Raw genomic sequence first — 16,845 nt, forward strand, 5'->3', positions numbered from 1 at the left:
TGACACTCTGGGCTCTGACTAAAATCGAAAAGACCTGTCACTCTTCCAACACTGTCTGAAGTGAAATGGGAAATTGGGCTGTTTCATTCACTCTGAACACTGGTACCGCGCTCTCATCCCCCCTCCCACATCACTCTGATTGGGGAACAGGCATGTCCAGGCACGGGGCTGGGGCTGAGGGGGTGATTAACACATGGACAACCAGGCACTATGGCAATGCAATCTCTCCACATATCCAGAATCCAGCACTTGATAGCCGGAGGGTCAAGGGGCGAGGAATGGCCCAAAATGTCCAGCAGCTCACCCCAGGTTCCTGTCCCTGCTACATCAACTTCCTGAGCTAACAGGGCAGCACGGCGCCATATAAATTCAGGGTACACATGGACAGTCTCCACACACATTGCACAGCATTAGCAGAGACACACAAAAAAGCAGATACATCAGAACGCTATAACCACCACACAGGAAGAAACTACCTCATTCAATCCAAAATGGAAATAATTTAATGTCTGATTATTTTCTCTCTGACAATATGGATTAGCAGCTAACACTATACTGACCTCAGCATTTGTGGTTATCAGTGAGTCAGGTTCATGTCTAACAGACATGAGACAATGAAATACCATCACCTCCCAGGCTATCGATCATCAGACCTTGTACTTGAGGAAGATTGCTGGCAAAATGTAAGGAAATTGCTCGCCTTTCAACGTGTGTGAAGCCTACAGTGGAGTTAACATACTGAGAGACAACGGAGGTGTCTGCAGGCTGGTTAATGAGGAACGTGCTGCTTGAGAGAGCACGGTTGGTGGAATAACAGTCATCTATGTCTGATTCCCACAGGAACCTTTTCTGGTTCCCTAATTTCCAGATCGACCTTGCATCTTTAAAAAATCTGGAATCAAAAGTGATAATGAGAAGATGAAAGGATGCCTGGTTTATTGCTGAGGTTTGTTGTAATGGTGATAGCAACCTCCCTTCAGCTGGGACCGTTACATTGTCGAAGCAGAGTTCAGCAGTGCCTCAGGTGAAGAGCTAATGGTGGAAATCTCAGTTGAGACTGTGCCCTTCATAAAGGTTCTGAGATTGCACCAGTAAGGGAGAGAGCTTTCACTGACTCGGAAATAACACTGAGCCAGGCATCACTCAGTGGTCAACCCAGAGAGACTCTGGGTCTGCAGTTACAGCCTGGACTAGAACACTCCTTCCAATAACCAAATGGAAAGGGAAGACCAACATCCCAAAGGATGAATTGTTTGATTTGTTTGAAGTTAGTTTTAATGATTCACTCTGCTGTATGGAGTTAATTTTATCACATTGGCCAGGAGAGATGATTGGCTGGCTAACAGGAAACAGGAAGTAGGTGCACATTAACAAGTGATGTGTCACAGGGAGCAGAGTTGGGGAGGAAGTATTTTACAATGTACCAAAATTGATAAAGAAAACTGAAGATGTTATGATTAACACAAAGATAAGTCAGAGAGTGAGTCATGAAGACAGCATAAGGGATTGGTGAAGATCTAGCAAATGGAGTACAATGTGGGAAAGTGGGAAACTGTCCATGTTAACGAGGAGAATAAATGAGCAGCATGTTATCTGAGCGGTGAGGGATCTACATGTCCCAGAAACTTGAGAAGTATTCAGAATCAGGGCAGAGTCAGTAGAGAGAAACTGTTCCCATTGGTGGAAGGATCAGGTACCAGAGGGCAGAGATTGAATGTGATTGGCAGAAGGAGTAATGGAGGTATCAGGGGGATGTGTGTGGATGCAGTGAGTGGTCAGGGTGTGGAATGTGCTGCCTGAGAGGGTAGGGAGGAAGGTTCAACCATTACCTAAACTTCCAATTGGGCTGGGTTACAGGCCGACTCCAGGTAACACCAACTGAGCAATAACAGGGTTTGCAATGGCCCCGTCCTGTACTCAAACTAGTCTGTGATTTGAAAATCCTGACACTTGGAAAAAGATGTTGATCAATTGACAGCAAAATATCATCCAATCAGCTGGTAGAGATTCAGATCACTCTCTGATTGGCCATGGATTCCCTGTAGGTGATGAATAGAAAGACTCTGGGATAGAGTAGTAAGCAGTGGGAAGTCATGTGATTGAAAACTTCTATAACATGTCCAGTCAGTGTTAATAACCTTCATCAGCGCAGGATCGAACCGACCCATCCCATAATAAGGTGCTCAGTCAGTTTGAGAGCAGGACAGGTTTTTAACAGCTCAATGAAGCTGAGATTAATCCCACAGCCCTCCCACCACCACCACCAACAGCAGCAGCAGCAAACAGAAGGGAAGCAATCAAACCAAGAATGGCAATAAAACCAAGGATTTGGGAAAATAGAAGCTGCTCGATTCACCAAATCCCACAGTGAACTTTAGAAGCTGGTCCTGATCAAGAAATGAGGGTTTCTTCCTCATCCTGATGAAAAGCGGTGAATCGAGCAGCAGAGTATGAGAGAGGCAGATGGATCTCCTACTCAGGCATCAGTGTGTAGCCAGACAGCCCTCAGGGTGTACAGATTCAGATGCATTAAACAGAGAGGATTTAAACAAGGACTCGCCATGCCTGCTGTGTGAAATGTTCCAGAGTATTAACCGAACATTCTCTGTCTGTGGCTCAGCCTCTAACACAGAACAAGCCCGAGAGTTCCTTGTCTCTGCATTTTTCTCTTTTGCAAGTTTTCAGGTAAAGTCCAAACTGTTAGAAATTGTTTGGAATTCACACAGATTTGGTTTGATCCCCATTTCCAATCGTTTCTTTGATCTTGCAGTTGGAAGATCACAAACATCGAAACAAGAAAAGGCAGATGGTATCATTTTTTAAACAGCCACTAATAATCTGGCTGTTCGGAGATCCGAATCAGTGTATTTGTTTTACCAATTGTTCGTGTGTTTTTCTGGATTATTCCTGTTGTAAATGAGCAAAAAAACTTACAAAACAGGAAGAATAGCAGGTAGCTAGGCAAGTCCCTTAAAGCAAGGACCACATCTAAAAGCAGGGAGATCTCACAATCGTCTTGTGAAGGATACCTGCATGCTGTCCAAGGTGTTCTGGGCCACGCATTAAAGTAAAAGAAAACATCAGGACACAGATTGACACATCTGGACATACACAGCACACAGTTACAATCAAAGCAGCACACAGAGTGGGTCAGGATTTGTTGTTTTGAAGATTGAGTCTTCTTCCTCACTATCAAAACTCTTCCACTGTCTTTACCAGCTGTCTCTCTGTAACAGTTTACCATCGGAGTCACTGCACTGCTCTATAAGAGAGGACCCACTGTGGGCTGAGGTGGGGAATCTGGTCAGGGCTCACCTTGTTATAGGATGGTCTCTCACCGATGGGGAAATTTCCCCAGTTAAGTTGGACGGGAGAAAGGATGTCATGTCAGTGATCTTGAGAAAAGCCAGTGCAGGCAAGATGGGCCAAATGGCCTCATTCTGCACTGTAACTCTTCTGTGCTAACGGTCTAGTAATCGGTCACTGGTCAGGGATTAAGTCCATCAGTTAGTGTACAGAAAACAGTAAAACCCATCACAAGCTATGAAGCAAACGCTGCGGAGTTGGCAGTTTGTAAGCCCCTGGCCGATGAACTGTCACACATTATGTCCGCTCAGACCTTAAAGGTGAAGTCTCTTAAAGGCAAGGGACAGGAAGGGGCTAATGTGGGATTCTTATCTGCCAAGTGCAGGATGTTATTTTGGCTCACTCTGATTATCTTCAGGCCCATTTGAGTTTTAGTGATTCTGCTGGAATTGAACAGAGGCATTTTTGGATTGTCTTGTTGGGTTTGTTCAATAGACCACCCCCTGCCCAGGAGGGTTCCTCAATATCAAACACATCGTGCCTGAGACCTGGCATTCAGTGACTGGGAGGTGCAGGGGCGAGGGAGCCCCCCAAGAGGCAGCCCCTCGCCCTTGCCTTGGACCCTGGGTGCACCCCCCAAGCCTCCCTCCCCTCCCCCTCCCTGACTGATCACCCCTCGGCTGCACTGTCCATGCCTGTGGACTGGGATCACCCACTTGGTGCTGGCTCTCAGCTGTGGGACCTCCACTGCAGCTGGAGGCCCAATGGTGACCAAAGAAGTGCCTGAAGATTCTGTCACTCCCCACCCCCACCCCCACCCCCACCATCCCTAACCCCAAACAATGCCAGTTCTCTGACCTTGGGGAGGGAGGTGGGGAGACATCAGTTAGCCCCACCCTCCGCCCATTTCTTCTTCATGTACTATTCTTCATCTCACCCCAACACCATCTCCCCCTCCCCCCACTCTCCTTCCCTCTCCCTCTCTCCCCCCCCCCCCTCCCCCCACTCTCCTTCCCTCTCCCTCTCTCCCCCCCTCCCCCCACTCTCCTTCCCTCTCCCTCTCTCCCCCCTCCCCCACTCTCCTTCCCTCTCCCTCTCTCCTCCTCCTCCTACTCTCCTTCCCTCTCCCTCTCTCCCTCCTCCCCCACTCTCCTTCCCTCTCCCCACTCTCCTTCCCTCTCCCTGCTCTCCCCCCTCCCCTCCCTCCCCCACTCTCCTTCCCTCTCCCCCACTCTCCTTCCCTCTCCCCCCTCCCCCCACTCTCCTTCCCTCTCCCCACTCTCCCCCCTCCCCCACTCTCCTCCCTCCCCCACTCTCCTTCCCTCTCCCCTCTCCCTCCTCCCGCTCTCCTTCCCTCTCCCCCCCTCCCCCACTCTCCTCCCTCCCCCACTCTCCTTCCCTCTCCCTCTCCCTCCCCCACTCTCCCCCCCTCCCCCACTCTCCTCCCTCCCCCACTCTCCTTCCCTCTCCCCTCTCCCTCCTCCCGCTCTCCTTCCCTCTCCCCACTCTCCCCCCTCCCCCACTCTCCTCCCTCCCCCACTCTCCTTCCCTCTCCCCTCTCCCTCCCCCACTCTCCTTCCCTCTCCCTCTCTCCCCCCTCCCCCCTCTCTCCTTCCCTCTCCCTCTCTCCCCCCCTCCCCCCTCTCCCCTTCCCTCTCCCTCTCTCCCCCCCCCCCCCCTCTCTCCTTCCCTCTCCCTCTCTCCCCCCTCCCCCCTCTCTCCTTCCCTCTCCCTCTCTCCCCCCCTCCCCCCACGCTCCTTCCCTCTCCCTCTCTCCCCCTGTCCTGTGACACACCTTGCCTACTCTCATGTTGTGGATGTGAATCCCACATACTCCCTGCTCTCTGGATAAAGGAGCGTTCCCCCCGCCCCACCCCGGATCTATCAGTGTTTTTATTCATTGCCCCCAGGTTCGGTTACATGGGAACGTTTTGTCAATGTTTACTAAAACATTGGCGAATGCCCACCTTTCGTTCAGAAAGTGCCTCCAGCCTCTGGATGATGCAGGAGAGTAAAGAATCTGTGGTGGGTTAGAGACGGGCTGAAAGAGTAGGCCAGAGATTTGTCAGGTGGATTAGAGTGTGGGGAAGTGTGAGCTCCCACACCTTGGCAGGATGACGATAGTGAAATCTTATTTCCTCCCACAGGAAAGTGTGGGATAGAGGGATTTGGCGCAGGGGCGGGATCCTTGTGCATGAGTCACAAAAATCCAGCTTTGACGTTGAGTGGGGAATGGAGAAGACACAGAGAGAGTTGGTCTTTGTTTTGATGGGAATGGACTTTCAGCCAGGGAGTTTAAGCCTTAAACTATTCAAGGCCAGGCCCCAGTTGGACAGGTTCAGCTCCCTTATCCAGAGAAAGGGATACTACCAGGCTCGGTTCACTCGGCTGATCCTGGGGATGGAGGGACTGCTCATAGGGAAAGGCTGAGTAGGTTGGGCCTGTTGGAGTTTAGCAGAATGACAGGTGATCTTACAGAAACACGCAGGATTCTTAGGGATTTGACAGGATGGGATGTGGAAAGGCTGTTTCTCCCTGTGGAAGAGTCTAGGAGCACAGGGCATCATCTCAGAATATGGGGTCAGCCATTGAAGACAGAGATGAGGAGAAATTACTTCTCTCAGAGTGTGGTGCATCTGTGGGATTCTTTCCTGCAGAGGGCTGTTGGGACTGGGTCATTAAATATATTGATGATTGAGACAGATTTGTAATGAGTACGGGAGTCTGGGTTCTGGGGAATGGAGTTAATGATGATCAGATCAGCCATGACCTCACTGAATGGTGGGTCTGACTCGATGGGCTGAACGGCCCTACCTCCACCACTATGTTATACCGTCTTATAATTAAACTCCAATGTCATTCTCAGAGTGAGTCTTTGGACAAGTCTGTCAGGTCAGGAACACGAGAGGCTTGAAGCAGTCACACGATAAACCACATCAACACGTGATGAGCCTAATGGGGACCCAGCTGTTTGGAGGCCCCATCAGTGAAACCTCCTCAGATGTCCCAGGACACAAGGTCACTCCTGAATAAACTGAGGGGCTGTCAGTCAGCTCCCCTCTGGCAGTGTACAGAGGATGAAGGTTTCCTTAGTTTATAATTTGGAGTGAGTTCAGGATAAACAGTGAATCTTCAGGGTGGGCCAAGAATGTGAACGCCCTCCCTAACTCAGACCTGCACAACCTGACCACAAAACCACCTTCCCAGAATGATCCAGGGTCAATGATCGATTACACACGGCACGGAAATATTCAGCACCAGCGGCCTGTTCCCTCACTCTCATAATCATCATGTCATTGGCCCACACCCAAGCCCTTCAAGGGGAGGGACAGAAGGGAAGACGGAGGAAGAAAGGAGAGAGGAGGGAGGAGGGGAAGGAGGGAGGGGAAGGAGGGAGGGGAAGGGGGAGGGGAAGGTGGGAGGAGCAAGAGGAGAGCAGATGGCAGGGAGAGTAGAATAGGGATGGGACAGGAAGGGAGGGCAGTGAGGAAATTGAGGAAGGGGAAGGGGGAGGGGAAGGTGGAGGGGGAGGGGAAGGGAAGGAGGAGGGGGAAGGGGAGGGAGGAGGGGGACGGGGAGGGGAAAGGGGAAGGGGGGAAGGGAAGGTGGAGGGGGAGGGGAAGGGGAAGGTGGAGGGGGAGGGGGAGGGGAAGGTGGAGGGGGAGGGAGGAGGGGAAGGGGAAGGAGGCAGGGGAGGGGGAGGGGGGAGGGGGAGGGGAAGGAGGCAGGGGAGGGGGAGGGGGACGGGGGAGGGGAAGGAGGGAGAGGGGAAGGGACAGTCCATGTTGTCTGTAAGGTGTTGGGAATGCCTATGACCCAATACTGAGCCTCCAATCATCAGCTCAACCTGAAATAGGCCCAAAGAAATACCAGCTGTGTCTGAGTCACAAGCAGCAGCTGAGGATGATGTGTCGCGTGTGCAGGACTCACTGACGCAGCGACAGACTCTCCCTGTTTGTGTAGGAGAGCGGGACTGTCAGTGACAATAGGCCTCTGTATAGAACACCGACTCAGAGGCAACTGACTCAAAATACCCTGCTGTCGGGTAAAAACCAAACCAGCTCGATCAGAAAAGCTGCACGCGGGAAAACTTGGAAAGGGCTGAGGAATAGTCAAGGAGATTGAGATGAAATGACCAGCTCAGAGACAGCACAAGCACAAGTTACTGTCACATTCGGTGACTCCATGGTTTAAACGTTTTAAAAGTATCTGATAAAGTTTTACATGACGGTTTGGTTGTGAGAGTTCAGGCTGAGAGCAGACAGAGACAGGTCTGGTCAGTCAGACTGTGGTTGTGTTTGAGTGGGGAAAGAAATGGCCATGTCACGTTGGAACCTTCCAGAAGCTGGTTCCTAGCTTCGGTTCTGGTTATGGAACCAAGTTGCCTTGGAGAGAGTGACAAAGGTAACCCAGGGTCAACGAGGGTCCAGGAGGGGAATGGTGGAGTGTGTCTACGGTCCCTGAACAATCCGGCTGCAGTGGGAGAAACAGTCCTTTCTGGCGAAGGCTCTTTGGGATTTATATGAGCTTTTGATTTTTTTTATTCATTCCCAGGATGAAGGTGCCACTGGTACGGCCAGTATTTATTACCCATCCCTAATTGCCCAGACCCAGAGGGCAGTTACGGAGGCAGTGAGTCTAGACTCACATGGAGACCAGACCAGATGTGGACAGTGGTTTCCTTCTCTCAAAGGAATCAAGGAACCAGGTGGGATTTACTGACAATTGACAACAGATTCATGGTCATCGTTAAACTCTTAATTCGACCTCTTTCGATACTTCCAAATTCGAGATTATATACAGAAGAAGACTACGTTAATAGATAGTTTTTATAAATCAGATAGAGAATGTAATGTCCTACGACCAGTGGGGGTATCCTCCGTCAGTATTATTTATCATTTACTACATGATGAAGTATTGGGAGATATGGACAATCTGCTTAAAACATGGGATCAGGATTTGAGACTAGAAATCTCTATAGAAATGTGGAATGATATTTGGGAAAATGCTAGAAGAATTACTATCTGTAACAGAACCCAGGCTATCCAGCTGAAGATACTTCATAGGGCTCATATAGCACCGGCTCGACTGGCAAAATTTAAGGCAGGAACATCTCCAATGTGTCCCAAATGTAAAATAGAGGTGGGCACTCTGGTACATTGCCTATGAACTTGTCATAAGATCCGTAGATATTGGATTAAAGTAGCAAGTACCCTGACAGAAATTTTAGGAACGGAAGTTAAAGTGGATCCTGTATCTCTCCTTTTGGGCTTTTCGAACTTGCCCTCCCTGGATATGCACGGGAAGAGACTATTTTCTATTCTCTCTTTCTGTGCAAGGAAAAATATTTTGGTAAACTGGGTGGCTGAGGGCCCCCCTGGACTTTCAAATTGGCACAGATTAATTATGGAATGTATTCCCCTCGACTTCCTCACAAATATGATGTACCAAAAGACCGAATTATTTAAAAAAATATGGCAGCCCTTCTTGAATTATATAAATACAGATATTTCGGCTATCCTAACAAGGGCTTTTATTTAATGAAGATCACAAACCTGGCTGCTCCGGAGCCCCTTGGGAGAGGAATCCCGCACAAATACAGGTTTTATTACATTTGATGTTATTACATTCCGAGCATGTAAGAGACTTAGGTATACACTCTGGTTAGTTATAGGTTAGATTAGTAGGAAGTTGAGTTTTGTTTTTTTTTATTTTGGTAATTTTTTCTTTTCCTTTGTTAAATTTTGATTATTGTATATTTGATTTCATTGTATATCAATGTTTGTATTTGAGAGTTTTGTTTATTTTTGTAAACTTGTAAAAATGTTAAATTTCTAATAAAAATATCTTTAAAAAAAACTCTTAATTCCAGATTTTTATTCAAATTCCACTATGCACCGTGATTCGAGCCTGGATCCCCAGAACATGAGCTGGGTTACTGGATTGACAGGCTGTGAGAATATCGCTCAGTGATTGCCACCCCATCCCTGGTGATTGAACACCTCCTCACAGAGCGTTTCTGCTTCTCGGACATCCCAGTGGGGAGACTGGAGAGGGAGACCACACAGACACACACACTCACAGACACACAGACACACTCAGACACAGACACACCCACACACACACACGGACAGACACACTCACAGACACATACACATACCAAGACACACACACACACACACACATACACATACATACACTCACATACACACAGCCAAACACACACACACTCAGTCAGACACAGACACACACTCAGTCAGACACAGACACACTCACAGCCACACCCACACACACACCCAGGCACACACACACACACTCACACATCCAGACAAACACACACTCAGACACACACACACTCGCATACACACACTCACAGCCACATCCAGGCACACACACACACACACACACACACCCAGACAAACACACACACACACACACACTCTCACACACACCCAGACAAACACACACTCACACACACCCAGACACACACTCACAGACACACAAACACTCTCACACACACAGACACAGTCACAGACACACACACTCTCACATACACAGACACAGTCACAGACACACACACTCTCACATACACAGACACATACAGACACACACACATTCTCACACACACACACACACACACACACACAGTCACACACAGACACACACACACACACTCTCAGATACAAACACACTCTCACACACTTGCTGACTCACACACACATTCTCACAGACACACTCACACACTCTCTCACACGCACACTCATAGACATACACTCACAGACACATGCACACACTCTCAAACACACTCACAGACACACACACACTCTCTCTCTCTCACACACACACACACACACACACACACACACTCTCACACACATACACTCACTCACACACAGAGGTAAGAGACAGACAGCTTTCTCTGACTTGGGGAGGTGGGGGGGGGCGAGGGAGGGGAGGGAAGGGTGGATGAGGTGCAGGGATGACTCAGAGGGGGAGAGTTGGGGTGGGCAGTGGGTCAGCTGGAAGCTGTGTTTGAGGGACAGCTATTACAGAAGTGAGGCCAGACAGGGAGCTGCCTGGTGTTACCCACTGACACTGAGCTCAGCGCAGGTTCTGAGCTGCAGGAAATGAGAATGGCAGAATTGTTGCACAGAGGCTCTTCGGCCCTGTTGGGTCAGCACCGACTCTCCAAACCTCCTTTCAAATTCATTCGTGATATGTGGGTCTCACTGGCTGGGCCTAGCATTTATTGTCCGTCCCTAGTTGCCCCTAGAGAACGTGGGGGGTGGGGGGGGGGGGGGGGGGTGGGGGGATGTGAGCTGCCTTCTTGACCCGCTGTAGTCCATGTGCTGTGGGTAGACCCACGATGCCCTGAGGGGGGGAATTCCAGGATTCTGACCCAGTGACAGTGAAGGAACAGCGATATATTTCAAAGTCAGGACGGTGAGGGGCTCTGAGGGGAACTTGCAGGGGGTGATGTTCCCATGTATCTGCTGCCCCTTGTCCTTCTAGATGGAAGTGGTCACGGGTTTGGAAAGTGAGCATCATGACATTGTACCATTGACCTGCTTTCTCCCTGTCTGTCTACACATTGTCCGCAGGATCACGCCAACTGACCCAAACAGTAAGGGAGGATTGGAATCTCACAGTGGCTCGGGGAGGGGGGGTGTTGAGTGAGTAAAGTCAGCAGGAGCTCCCCCTCTCTGTGACTTTCCCAAAGTAAGCTCTGTACCCCAACACTCTCTCTCGCTCTGTCCCTCTCATATTCTCTCTCTCACCAATTCTGTCTCTCTCCCTGTATCTCTCGGTCTCCCTCTGTCCTTCTCTTTATCCGTCTCCCTCTCTCTCTCTCTCTGTCTCGCCCTCTGTATCTCCCTCAGTCTCTCTCAGTATCTGTCTCTCTCTATGTCTCTTTCTCTTACTCTCTCTCCCACACGCCCCCGTGATGTCTGTAAGTTTCCTGGGGTTGGCGTTGGGAATGCAGGAAGTCAGATTTGGGAAGCAATTGCGTTGTCCTGGTGGGAACTACTGTTCCATGTGGAGGAGAGTACAGAGGGATATAAAAACAGGGATAAGAATTGAAAAATTAAATTGCTGTCAGAATGGGGGGGGGGGCACGGTGAGTGAGCTTAAACCTGCCAGGGTCTTGTGGAGGTGGGGTGGGGTTAAGACACGGGGATGGTGGTGTTTCAAATGAGCTGAGGTTTGGAGTTAGGAGAGAGTGCCAGGGCGGGGGGAGTTAAGGAACATTCCAGTCTTGAAGCAGTGAGGAATCCATGAGGATCTCAGCAGCAGCTGACCCTGGGACACGGAGATGCAGGGGGTTACAGGAAAGAGCAGGACTTTCCAATGAATGTGGTCATTAACGTAGTGCTCTGACCTGAGATTTTGATCAACGTCGTCTGGTTGTCAGGGAGATAGAGTAAATGATGAGAAACTAAACCCGAAGGAATTAAAACCTCTCAGAAACAAACCTCATCATCACTGCCATTTTCAGATGAAAATGACAAAGAATAATTTGATTTCAAAGACTTTGACGCCCCAAATCTAACTTTATCCGAGGTTACAGTGACTTATTCACTCATCAGAAATGTGGCCATTCACCCATTGTGCATGTGCTGGCTCTTTGAAAGAGTCATCATTCAATTAATTTGGAAGAGGCATAGCAGACATGAAATGTCAACTCTGTTTCTCTCTTCACAGAGCCTGCCAGACCTGCTGAGTTTCTCCAGCACTGTCAGTTTTTCCCCAATTAATTCCAATCTCTTTGACCTGTGCCCTTCCCTTGACCCTGCCTGATTTCTTGCTTCACACATTTCCCCAAATCCCTGGAGAAAGTTATTTTTCCAAAATATAATTTTGTCTGACAATACTGGAATGGAAAGGCATCTCATCAATTTTGATCAATGGTGCTTTCGACGTTCTGTAAACCAATTTCTATTCCACATGATTCGGGACCTGGTACGCTGTTAGAATGAAGGGGATTTTGTTTCTGACTGGAAGTGAAACATGAGGCAGGATGAGTTTTGTCCATTCCCATGTTCCTGAGGCTGAGATCATTTCTAGAACCAAACAGACCCCTCCGTACTGTGAGCAAACTTGCTGCGTTTATTCACCCCCACACTTACAGAACCTCACCGTCTACATGACTCTGTCTGAGTTTGTGATCTAACTGTAACGTCTCCGGACAAAACAGCACAGCCATATTGAGGCTCAGATCTCATCAGACATGAAAAAAACACAAAGAATGACTGGGGATGTTTGCAATCCATCGCTGATTATCTGGAATATTATCCTCACCTCTAGCAGTAAGACAGCTCCTTCATGCTCCTTCTTAGCTTCAACCTGAGCCTACACCAACAGGGAAAGGAAACATCTGTTTAATACATGTTCACAAATACAAATAAACATCAGGAAAAGCCCATTCAGCCCATCAAATCCCTTCCATCATTAGATGGACTGTACCTCAACTCCATTTGCTCACTGCCTGGCTGTATCCCCAGACAATATGACCATTGGCTGCAGTATGTCGGATGGAGGGAGAGCAGTTAGCAATCAGGTCAGTTTAACTTTAGCAGTGAGTGAGTTATTGAAAGGAGCCTATCACCAAGATCAGAGAGAGACTGGGTACACGGGCTACACTAATCTGATTACTCCCCCCCCCACCCCTCCATCTTCAGCATCAATACCACCTCGCCCCAGCTGTGAGGAAGGGTTCACTCTGTCTCTCTCTCTCTCTCTCAAAGATGCTGCCAGACGTGCCGAGTTTCTCCAGCGTTCTCCATGTCTGTAATGTGGTCGAGGCTGAAGGGGAATCAGTGAGCACAAGGGGATGGGGCACTGACTGGGTCCAGTCCAACTTCAGAGGGGTAACACAGTGAAAGAATTAAACATTTCGGGTGGGGCCAGGTATGACCAGCCAGATCTGACCGGGTAGAGGGGAAAGCTCAGGTCTCCAAACTGAGAGCGGTTTGTTGTGAGAGATGCAGGCAACTGAGATCACCCCTGGGTGAACATGCTGTCACTCACCCATCTTGGTCATACTAGCCCCTAGGGCTTACTGGTGTTAATGAGTGAAGGACTGACCCTGCAGAACACGCACATCCCTGAGCAACAGCCAGGCAGAGATAGACTGGATTGGTCCTTTCATTGGAGCAGTTTGCCTTTTCCACAATGTTGGAGTCAGAGAGTGTGGTGCTGGAAAAGCACAGCAGTTCAGGCAGCATCCAAGGAGCAGGAGAATCAACGTTCTGGGCAAAAGCCTTTCATCAGGAATATTCCCTGGGTCATGTATGATTCCAATTCAACTCTGTACAGGAAAAGCTCCAATCCTTCCCTCCTGAGGAACTCAATTTCTCACAATCTACCCTTCAAATCGGTTACTAGTAAAGATCACAGCTGACCCTGGCTTAAGGCTGGTTAACAATATTAACACTTGGTTAGAGACTTTGCTATGTCCTCAGAGAGAGTAGCCAGGCCTCAGCAATCCGTACACTGTCCAACTGACAAACAACAGACAGGAATGGATGAGCTGCTCCCATTTTGATATTAAGGCTGGCGCTAGTCCAAACCCTGCGAGTTAACCCTTTCAGCCCAACTGCCTTCTACCACAGTGATGTAGCAGCTGTCTCAAACCGTGCCTGACCGCAGTGAGCTTAGGTCTGTGCTCCGTAAATGGGTGGGTGAGTCTGGCTTTGGGCTGGGGAAGCAGTCTCGATTCACCAGGAAGATACTGGCACGAAAGGGATTAAATGGTCATTTTATGTCGATCATAGTCCCTTGAATTCTGGAGGTTAACCAGTGAGGGTACTGAGGTGTCTAAAACGTTTAACCAGATTTGAAGGATACATTGTGAAAAACTGGGCCCCTCTGCAGGGACGTATTTCAATCATTGTACAGGAATAATGGATGGTCCATGGTACATTCTGGAACAGGCAAACTGCCCCAATGACTAAGGCCTTGGATTCAGGGAGGGGAAGAGGGGGAAGAGGGGGAAGAGGGGGAAGAGGGGGAAGAGGGGGAAGGGGAGGGGGAAAGGGGAGGGGGGAGTGGGGGAGGTGCGAGAGGGGGAGGTGCGAGAGGGGGAGGGGGAGGTGGGGAGAGGGGGAGGTGGGGAGAGGAGGAGTGAGAGTGGGAGTGGGAGTGGGGGAGTGGGGGAGTGGGAGTGGGAGGTGGTTTAGGGAGGGAGTTTCAGAGTTCAGAACCCAGGCCCAGGGTCTGACCCATCCCCACATTGCCACCCCCCCCCCCCCCCCCCAGGCCCAGGTGTGACCCACACCCCCACACTGCCCCCCCCCCCAGGTGTGACTCACCCTCCGAAGGAGCTCGATCTCTTGCTGCTTGCTCTTGAGAACGGCGAGAGCCTCCACATGCTCCAACTCCAACTGTTGGCGACGCCCAGCAGCTTCACGCATATGCTGCAGAACAAGGGAAAGGAGGACATCAGGAATGGCCACGGTTTAAACCTGGATCCCAGAGAGAGTGAGTGAGAGAGAGAGAGTGAGTGGGAGAGAGAGAGAGAGTGGGAGAGAGCGAGAGAGTGTGACAGAGAGTTAGGGAGACAGTGTGAGACAGGGAGTGACAGAGAGTGTAAGGGAGAGAATATTGTGGAGAGTGTGTGAGGAGGAGAGAGCAAGAGAGAGTGACAGAGAGTGAGACAGGGAGACTGTGAGAGAGACAGAGAGAGAGAGTGAGTGGGAGTGCGACAGAAAGGGAGAGAATATTGGGGAGAGTTTGTGAGGAGGAGTGAGCAAGAGAGATTGACAGAGAGTGAAAGAGAGAGTGCGAGAGAGAGTGACAGAGTGTGGGGGGGGGGGGGGGGTGAGGAGAGAGAGAGAGAGTGCACAGAGGCGAGGATGAGTGAACACCGTGCAGGTACGACCCCAATGTTGGTCAGTAATATACCTCTCAGTCCCCTGTCCATCCAGTTGCCTGGGTGATGTCGCTCCAGCCTATTGGCCATGCGGGATTGTAGCTGCTATGCTTTGAGCCCTAAGAGCCTCTCTCCCTAAAGCCCTTCATCTCAACGAGCAGACACTCCCTCAAACCTACCTCTGAAACCCCCTCCCCAACAGCCACCCTCTCCATCGTTGTGAAGCAGCATGGACATTTTACGGTGTTAAAGGTGCCAAATAAATCCCAGCTGCAATGAAGACTGCCCTGGATCACAGCCCTGAGGACAGAATAATAACCAGCTGTTAGAATGACGTTCTGAGCAGGATTGATGAGCTGTAATTATTAACGTTCCCTCTAGTACAGGCAGCCGGATTCTGACAATCGTCACTTCCCAACAGTGTCCAGAATCATGAATTAAGGGGAACATACCTGGATCATCCCAGCAACACCAGCACATCTTCCCAACACCAGCACACCTTCCCAACACCAGCACACCAACACCAGCACACCTTCCCAACACCAGCACACCAACACCAGCACACCTTCCCAACACCAGCACACCTTCCCAACACCAGCACACCAACACCAGCACACCAACACCAGCACACCTTCCCAACCCCAGCACACCTTCTCAACACCAGCACATCTTCCCAACATCAGCACACCTTCCCAACCCCAGCACACCTTCCCAACCCCAGCACACCTTCCCAACACCAGCACATCTTCCCAACCCCAGCACACCTTCCCAACCCCAGCACACCTTCCCAACCCCAGCACACCTTCCCAACACCAGCACATCTTCCCAACACCAGCACACCTTCCCAACACCAGCACATCTTCCCAACACCAGCACACCTTCCCAACACCAGCACACCAACACCAGCACACCTTCCCAACACCAGCACACCTTCCCAACCAGCACATCAACACCAGCACACCTTCCCAATACCAGCACACCACCAGCACACCTTCCCAACACCAGCACACCTTCCTCCGGGTGCTCTGGTTTCCCCCACAGTCCAAAGATGTGCAGGTCAGGGTGGATTGGCCATGCTAAATTGTCTCTTAGTGTCCAGGGATATGTAGGTTAGGTGCATTAGGTCAGTGGTAAATATAGGAGAATGGTTCTGGGTAGGTTACTCTTCGGAGGGTCAGTGTGGACTAGTTGGGCTGAAGGGCCTGTTTCCACACTGTAGGGAATCTCTGGTCTCTGAGAATGTACTCTGGGTGGAGAATTTCAATGTCTGAGCACTCGCAGCAAGACAGCTGGCTCGATGAGCTACTCTGTGCTGATGGGTCTGAGGACTGTGGATGTTGTCTACGTGGACTTTGATAAGGCTTTTGACAAGATCCCTCAGTCGGCTCATCGAGAAGGATCCCAGAAACAGGGAGAGAGAGAGTGGGAGAGAGTGAGAGAGAGCAAGAGAGTGTGACAGAGAGTGAGGGAGGGAGACTGTGAGAGAGAGTGAGTGTGTGAGAGAGAGTGCGACAGAGAGTGAGAAAGGGAGACTGTGGTGACTTGGCTGCATGGATTCAGTATTGGCTTGCCCATAGAAGGCAGGGGGTAGTGATGGTAGGGTGTTTTTCAGCTGGAGGTCTGTGACGAGTGGTGTTCCACAGGGATCTGTACTGGGATCCCTGCTG

General features: G+C 50.1%; 1 protein-coding gene across 1 annotated transcript in view; it reads right to left on the reverse strand.

Annotated features, from left to right (window-relative positions):
• rimbp2b (RIMS binding protein 2b) overlaps positions 1-16,845 on the reverse strand; it is a 119,838-nt gene that overhangs the window by 96,036 nt on the left and 6,957 nt on the right. The window contains exons 3-5 of the mRNA XM_060843897.1: positions 14,619-14,723; positions 12,607-12,657; positions 3,030-3,050 (exon numbers count right to left, since the gene is read on the reverse strand). Coding sequence (XP_060699880.1) covers positions 3,030-3,050; positions 12,607-12,657; positions 14,619-14,720 — 174 coding nt within the window. The 5' untranslated portion in view covers positions 14,721-14,723. The remainder of the gene's footprint in view (positions 1-3,029; positions 3,051-12,606; positions 12,658-14,618; positions 14,724-16,845) is intronic.

Source organism: Hemiscyllium ocellatum, chromosome 24, assembly GCF_020745735.1.
Source record: "Hemiscyllium ocellatum isolate sHemOce1 chromosome 24, sHemOce1.pat.X.cur, whole genome shotgun sequence".
In the NCBI taxonomy this organism is placed as follows: domain Eukaryota; kingdom Metazoa; phylum Chordata; class Chondrichthyes; order Orectolobiformes; family Hemiscylliidae; genus Hemiscyllium; species Hemiscyllium ocellatum.